At 21.9% G+C, this 9,293-nt stretch overlaps 1 protein-coding gene across 1 annotated transcript; it reads right to left on the bottom strand.

The window, feature by feature from the left end:
* Positions 1-171: 171 nt before the first annotated feature.
* PGSY75_0105700 (asparagine-rich antigen Pfa35-2) lies at positions 172-9,009 on the bottom strand (the record flags this gene model as incomplete). The annotated part of the gene is made up of 1 exon (XM_018783612.1): positions 172-9,009. The coding sequence occupies one exon, from the start codon at positions 9,007-9,009 to the stop codon at positions 172-174; it is 8,838 nt and encodes a 2,945-aa protein (XP_018643896.1).
* Positions 9,010-9,293: the final 284 nt, after the last annotated feature.

Raw genomic sequence — 9,293 nt, 5'->3', positions numbered from 1 at the left:
TTTAAATATTTTTAAATATATAAAGTCAACTGTTAATTATATTAATTATATAAATATTATTAATCATAGAAGCATTACGAAATATAAAATAAATAGCTTAAAAAAAAAAAAAAAAAAAGTCCATATTGTATTATATATATATATATATATATATATAACACATTTAGATGCTTAACTTTTTTTGTATTGCTCTGTGGGTGTGGTTTTGTGGTTTTTATTTTTGTAATTTTTATATCCTTTATTGTAACTATTTGTGTCGTACATATTATTAGATCTATTGTTGTAATTATTATTTTTGTTATAACTGTTTTTTTTATATTCATATGGATTTGCATAATTTTCATTTTTATTATTATTATTATTATTATTATTATTATTGTTGTTGTTGTATGTATTATGTTCATGTGCAATATAATTTGATTCATATTTATTGGTTGAAGAATTATTTCTATTGTAGTTATAATATAAATGATCTTTCACTTTATAGGTATATGAATTTTTCTTAATAAGCGTACTATCATCATAATAATAATTATTATTATTTTCATTATAATTATTGTTATCATTATTATTACTATTACTATTATTATTATTATCATCATAATTACTACCATCGCAATTATTATCATCCTTACAATTATCATCAAAATGTCTATCCTCATTAATAATATTATTATCTTTAATATTATTATCTTTCAGTTTGTAGATTTTTTTATTATCCTTTAAATATTTCTTTCTTAATTTCTCTTCTCTTGCTCTAGGTGCTGTCTCCATACTATCAACCACTACGTCCACATTATTCTGATAATTCTTCTTCTTTTTTTTATTTTTTGCATTCTTCTCATTTACTGTATTTGTATCATCACTTATGGTGGTCATATTTTTATTATCATTATTATTCAAGTTCTTAACGTTATATGAATTATTGAATATATCTGCTTTTGAAAATGAGTTATTATTAAAATGTTCCTTTTTTTTTCTTCTCTTAATATCTTTGTCTACTTTTGAAGGAATTACATTTTCTTGAATTTTTTTTATATCTCCATCTATTTGGTCATCACACGTTAAATTTTCATCACATATAAAATTTTCATCACATATTAATTTTTCATCACATATAAAATTTTCATCACATATTAATTTTTCATCACATATAAAATTTTCATCACATATTAATTTTTCATCACATATTAATTTTTCATCACATATAAAATTTTCATCACATATTAATTTTTCATCACATATTAATTTTTCATCACATATAAAATTTTCATTACATATTAATTTTTCATTGTTCTCTTCCTTTTCAACTTTATTTTCTTCATTTATATTTTCTTCACTTTTTAAAAGCTCACTGTTGTCATTCCTTTTATTATTTTCTTTAATATTCTCTTCATAATAATTTACTGATAAATTAAAATCATCATTGTGATAATCTTGGTTATTTTTTTCATGTGTCTGCTTATAATAATTATCATCATTACAATAATAAGAATAATTATTATTATTATAATTATTATTGTAATAATATTTTTTATAAGTATTGTCATTATTATTATTATTATTATTATTATTATTATTGTTAATTGTTGAATGATTTTCATTTAATTGATAATTATTTGTTGGCATATATTTTCGATGTCTTCTTTTATTTTGACTTGGAATATTCTCCACAACATAGTCATAACTGTTTTTATGACTATGATAATAATAATTATTTCTATCACTATTATGATAATTATTTCTATCATTACTACTGTTGTTGTTATCTTTAAAGTTATCATTGGAATTATTGTGATTCATATACTTATTTGTAATTTTGTTCATATCATTAGATTGATTATAATAATGATTGTTATTGTATTTATAATTATTATCATTATTATGCTTATTAAAATATTTATCACTTATACCGCTTTTATTTCCATAACTTTTATAACTTACAACACTTTTTGTATCCATTTTGTCATTTTCATCATTGTTATCATCACATTTATTAATTACCTCAATTTTATTATCTTTATTATTTTTATTATTTTCTTCATTTATGTCAACTGCTACCATATTATTATTACCATTACTATTACTATTATTATGTTTGTCATTTGGAATATCATCATTCGTATATATCTTTTGCACATCTCCACTTTGTGCATGCACATAAGAATCATTAGAATAGTTATGCATATTATCACGTATATTATTATTCACATTTATATCATTCATACCATCTATCATATTATTATATGTTTCTATTTTATTGTTTGCCCTCATATGTTTGTATACCTCTACATTTTTTCCATTCGCATATACCATATCATGATGATTATTATAATTGTATTTATTTAAATAATACTGTTTTCCTCTCATATTATTAAAATGATAGGTATCATTATAATTACTCACTTGATAATTTGTACCTGTGATATATTTTTTCTTATGAACATTGTTATATCTCATCACATTCGTATTCATATAATTTTTATATTCTTCAAAATTATGTTGATTATGAACCATATATAAATTGTTTTTGTTCGTATCATCCTTTAGAACCCTCTGGCTAGCTGTTATATCGATATTATTTATGTGTTCTCCCATATTATTATTATTGTAACTATTTTTCCCACCATAACTATTATTTGGTATGGTTCTTCCCTCATTATATGAATTCATATTATTATGATGATAATTATTAAAATGATTGGTACCGTGATAATTATTGTGATGATGATAATTATTAAAATGATTATTACTGTGATAATTATTGTGATGATGATAATTATTATGATGATAATAATTATTATGATGATAATTATTATAATGACTACTACTATTATTATTTTTATCATTATTATTTTTATCATTATTATTTTTATCATTATTATTATTATCATTATTATTATTATCATCATTATTAATATTATCATTATCATCATCATAATTATTATTATTATTGTTAGCATATCTCTTGTACATCATATTATTGTGGTGATAACCATAATTTCCACCTTCCAACTTATCATATTCATTATAATGCACTTTATTCCTTCCACTTTTATAAGAATATCTATCTATATTATTATTCCATAATCTATTTGTTATTTTAGCACCCTCATTCACATATGTATCAATACCAACATTTTTATTATTCATATTATCATATGTTTTCATACCACAAGAAAGATCATAACAATTTTCCATATTCTTATCACTATTATTTATATGATTAGTATATATTCTCAAATCACAATTATTTTTTTCTACTAATGAATATTTATTTAAAATAATATCACTACTTAAATCATTTTTTTGGTAAACCCCTTTTTTCTTTTTATTTTTTTTATCAAAAATTTCTTGATTATTTTCATCATATATACAAAGAAATGTGTTTTGAGTTTTCATACTATAGTCATCAGTAATGTTTTCTCTCGAATTAAAAAGAACCCTATTCATATCGCCTGTATTTCTGTTGTTATTAGTTATATCACCATTTTTATATATGTTATTAGTAGTATTAATATTTATATTATCAATATGTAAGTTATCAATATGTAAACTATCAATATGAATACTATCAAAATGTATGCTATCTATAGTATTTGTGTTCATATTGTTCATATACTTTTCTTCCATACCATTATCCTTTTTTATATTATCATCCTTCAATTGTTTCATTTTATTTATACAACTATTTCTATTTATATCATTTTCTTTGTATACGCAGCTATTAGATATAACACAATCACCAAAAGAATCGTCATTTTTAATCATAGAACAATCACAAAAATTTGTAGAAATTGTTTCATTGTTCTTAAGTTTATCATGATGTATGACATTAGATTCGTTGCATACATTGTTATTTGAATCATCTTTTGGTTCTTCTTTGATGTTATTAATTTCATTTTCTTCTTCTTTATGATCCTTTTCGTTTTTTTTTTCATCTTCATCTTTCTTCTCAATAACGTTGTCTTCTTTATCATGTTTATTTTCAGGGTTATTTTCATGTTTATTTTCATGTTTATTTTCATGTTTATTTTCATGTTTATTTTCATGTTTATTTTCATGTTCATTTTCATGTTTATTTTCATGTTTTTTTTCATGTTCATTTTCATGTTCATTTTCATGTTCATTTCCATATTCATTTCCATGTTCATTTCCATGTTCATGTTCACGTTTATTTTCCTCTTCCTCTTGATCATCCACTATCATTTCACCTTCATAATTAATCATTATTTTACTCAATATACATCTAAACCCTTCCATATTTATGGACTGTTCAAAATGTTGCATATGCGGTTTCGTCATAGAAATTTCCAAGTTCTTAAAACTATTTTTCCTGCAATGTAGATTTTCAGATTTTGATCTTACATGCAACAAATCTATTGGTTTCTTCATACAATACAATTCTTCTATTTTCTTTTTGTTTTTTTTCTTTTGTTTCAATTCGTCATACATTTGAGATTCCTTTGCAACATTTAATTCAGTTGATGTATTAGTACAATTCACCACATTCGGAATATTCATTTCTTCATTTAATACTACATTTATTTTCTCCCTATGTTTCTCTAATATTAATCCTTTTTTTTGCCAGTTCGTCTTATTATTAATTTTGTTTCCTCGCTTTCTTCCTTTTTCTTCATTATACATGTATTCATTTTTTATTAATTTATCACCAGAACTTATTACGTTTATTACACCGTTATCTTTGTTCATTGAATAATTGGGTGTAGAAATATGAGTTGAATGTTTTTTGTATTTATAATTATCTTTATAACATGAAAATTCGGATTTGTAACAATTCATTGTTGTGTTTGAAATGGAAGTTATATTATTCATTTGTTCCTCTTCTTCATTGTTTATATGGTCAATAACCCATGTATTTTGTGTAGCCTTCTTTTTTGTGTCAAAGGTTACATTGGTAGTTGAATTAGACGATATGATAGCTTTTCTTTCTTTATTGCTTCGACCATATGTAGAATTACAAAATTGGTCTTGTCCTTTAACATGAGGAATGTTCTGAACATTATACATGTTTGGAATATTGGACCCATTAGAAATGTTAGATATATTGGGCATGTTGGGGAATTTTGAAATGTTTGGCATATCTTGCACATTTTGAATATTTGATATATTCTTAAAATTTTGAATATTTTGCACATTTTGTACATTTTGCACATTTTGTACATTTTGTACATTTTGTACATTTTGTACATTTTGATTATTATGGTTGATATATCCATTTGATGTTGTTAAACCAATGGTATCAATTATTTTATTTCTTTCATTTTCTCCTACTATAGAGCTATAACAATTATGTTCTTTAATTCTCCTCTCTAATTTCCCTTTCTTCTTATAATATTTACTATCCTTTTTATAAGGCATTGTCATATCATAACTATTATAATCCTTTTTTCTTTGGAAATTTGTTTTGTAGGAATCATTATATGTAGAAATATGTATAGGTGCATGATCCACATAATTGCGTACATTATTATCTGCCTCTACATTTTTATTATAAAAGAAATTTTTATCTTTATAATAACCAAATCGTTTTTTTGAAATGGGATGATGATTTATGTTGTCATTGTCAGGTATCATATTTATTACACCTTGGCAATTATTTCTAATCCTATTTTTTTCTTCATTTGTATAATTATTATAAGTGTAATTTTTATTATTTGTAATAGTTGAACCATCACAATTTGTTATATCAGTAGTGAGATTTTTCTCCTCTTTATTTTCAATAGTTATGTTAGGTTCATCATTTTGTGAATTCGAAATATATTGAATATCACAGTTGTTATCGGTTTTGTCATAATTAATAATATTGTTATCTCTATGATAATATATATCACATTCTTTTTTATCATCCTCTATACTTATTATATTGTTATTTTTAATAATGCTATCTTGACCTTGATCATTGTCTATATTTTGATCTTGATATTGATATTGACATTGATCGTTGTCTATATTTTTATCTTTGTCTATATTTTGATCTTTTTCTGTATCTTCATATTTTTCTTTATCTTCATATTTTTCTTTATCTTCATATTTTTCTTTATCTTCATATTTTTCTGTATCTTCATATTTTTCTTTATCTTCATATTTTTCTTTATCTTCACATTTTTCTTTATCTTCACATTTTTCTTTATCTTCATATTTTTCTTTATCTTCATATTTTTCTTTATCTTCATATTTTTCATTTTTTATTTTCCTATTATCCCCCATTTTATCATTTATAATATCATTATTTTGAGTTGTGTTTCCCTTATGATTATTGTCATCATTTCCATACATATTATTTCCCTCATTATCATTATATTTATTATCCTTTGACACATTACTTCTTTGATATCCTGAGTTAAAATTATTATAGGCATAGTTCTGATTCTTCATATTTTTCCCACTCTTATTACTGTAATTAAAACTATACACATTTGTGTAATTTTTATTTAAACCCTTTTTCTTAAAAGTCTCATTTTTTGAAAATGAATAATAATTCTTTTCATATGATAATTCTTTATTTCCTTCAGAATGTAAAATATTTCCACTAGTATAATTATAAGAGCTGTTCATATTATTATAATTCATATTACTTTGTATATGTGATTTGGATAAGTGGTCATTTTTTATATTATTCCTATTGTTATATTTAAAATATTTATTATTTGGTGTATAATCAAAATTTTCATCCTTAAACAAATTATTATTATCATTGATGTCGTAATAATCATCATAATCATTAACATTATTATGATAATAATAATAATTATTATTATAATTATTATGACTATTATTATTATAATTATAATTATTATTATAATTATTATTATTATTATATTCGGATGACTTAACTTCTTCATTTTTATTCTTTACCTCTCCAATTTTACATTTCAAATATTGCTCATTCTCCAAATAGGATACATTATTTTTATCCATACTATTTTTATTGGAGATTTTTTTTATATCTAAATTTTCCTCCCCTCCTTTTATTTCTGTCATTCCATTTTCATCATCTCTCTTATCATTATTATCAAATGTATCATACAAACTAGGATAAGCCTTAACATTACCTATATTATTATCATCCTTCTTTTTATCATTACTATTTTTTTTATAATAATTGTTTTCTATTTCTTTATATATTATATCTGAATTATCCTTTTCCGTGACCATATCACCATCATGATTTATCTTTTCCTTATCATTATATATAGTACTATATATATTTTTTTCAAAAGATTTACTTTCGTTTTTATATGTATCACATATATTATCCATAATAATATCTTTTGATGTATTATCATTATTTGCATAAGAAACATTTTCTTCCATGTTTGTATTATTAAATTCAACAACACTATTATTTTGGGGTGATATACATGTATTATTTTCTTCATTATTTGTCTTTATTATATCTTCACTAGTTGAATTACAATTATCACTATTATTAATTTTAGGTATATTATCATTACTACTATTATTTTTATTGTCATCCTTATGGTCTTCCTTATTGCTATTCTTATCATAAACAGCAACACTTTCATTTTGTTTTTTATCAATTTCATTTTTTTTGTTTCCATATTTATCCTTTCCAAAACAGTTAAAATTTGTATCGTCATTTTTATTATCATAAATGATATTACGACTGGAAGTACCTTTTTGCATAGTATCATTTTCCTTTGCATCAATATAATTATTATATGGATAATAATTATTCATGGAGTTGTTCTTATTTTTGTAACTCATATGTATGTTAACTCTATGGTTATTATGATAATTATTATTATTATGATAATAATTATTACTATTATTATTATAATTGTTGTTATAATGATTATTGTTATTGTAACCAAAATTTCCATAATTAACCAATTTCATATTCAACGAATTATAGAAATGGTTTGAATTGTTATTTTTATAATTATTTTGATATCTATAATAATTTTTTTTCTTATTTTTTATTGTAAAACTTTCTTCGTATGTATTTACTACAGTATCATCTCTTATATATGTATCATTTGTATTACCATTATTTATGGGTGAAGCAATTCCTTTGGGAAAATAATTTTTATTAATTCTTATGTTTTTTTTCATATTCTGATCTTTGTTCATTGGACGTATATCATTTGTCTTCATATCATTTGTACATGTATCATTCTTATTGAATTCATTTTTTTTTTTATTCATATCATTACCTTGATATTCTTTACTCTCAATAGTATATTCACTTCTTCCTGTTGTCACACTATTAGACATCTTTTTTGACGATATCTGTTTATGGTCTTTTTCATTAAACTCATTGTCTATACTTGTACAACCATTATAATAATTATATGGATTATAATAATGGTAATTATTGCCACTTATATTATTATTAGAAATATGACAATTTTGACTACTACTACTATTGTTATTATTATTATTATTATTATTATTATTATTATTATTATTATTATTATTATTATAGGTGTTATGGGTAGTACTTGTTGTATATATATTATTATATCTGTTATGAATAGTGCTTCCCTTTTTGTTATATTTCACATAATCCCCATCATGATAATTATTACTCATATTTATACCACTGCTATTATTATTATTGTTATTATTACTATTATTATTATGGTTATAGTAATTATAATTATTATTATTGTTGTTGTTATAATTACTATTATTATTGCTATTTTTGTAATTTCTACTCCTTCCAAAATACTCGTAATTCTCTTCATTAAAATGTATCTTATTGTAATATCTATTGTTCATATTCTGATTATTGTACATTTTATTCGAACCATAATTTCCATTGTAACTTAAGAAATTATTCCCATACTTGTTGTAACTTGAAGTATCATTAATATTTGTTTCATTTGTATTATCTGATTTCCCATAATTATTATTTCCATTGTCGTCATTTTTTATATTGTTCATTTTCATACAATTATCTGAATTGTCAATATGAGGCAAATCCGTGAGCTCTTCAGTATTTTTTGGATTTTTCTTCATTTCATTTTCTTTATTAGTAGGATCCATAATAGTTTAATAAATAATATATCCCTCCCCCAAAAAAAAAAAAAAAAAAAAAAAAAAAACACAGAAACGAAACGAAAAGAAAAATATAAATATATGAATAAATCTCACATAAACAAAATGAAAAGAATATTAAAACACATTTCTTTTTGTAACATGTGTCCATACATATAGAAAAATAAAAAAAAAAAGGTGTAGGCTTATAAAGAAAATATACTTATAAATTTTTATTTTATTTTAATTTTTTTTTTTTTTTTTTT

Source organism: Plasmodium gaboni, chromosome 1 (assembly GCF_001602025.1).
Source record: "Plasmodium gaboni strain SY75 chromosome 1, whole genome shotgun sequence".
NCBI classification, from domain to species: Eukaryota; Apicomplexa; class Aconoidasida; order Haemosporida; family Plasmodiidae; genus Plasmodium; species Plasmodium gaboni.
This window is presented reverse-complemented; position numbering and strand designations above follow the sequence as displayed.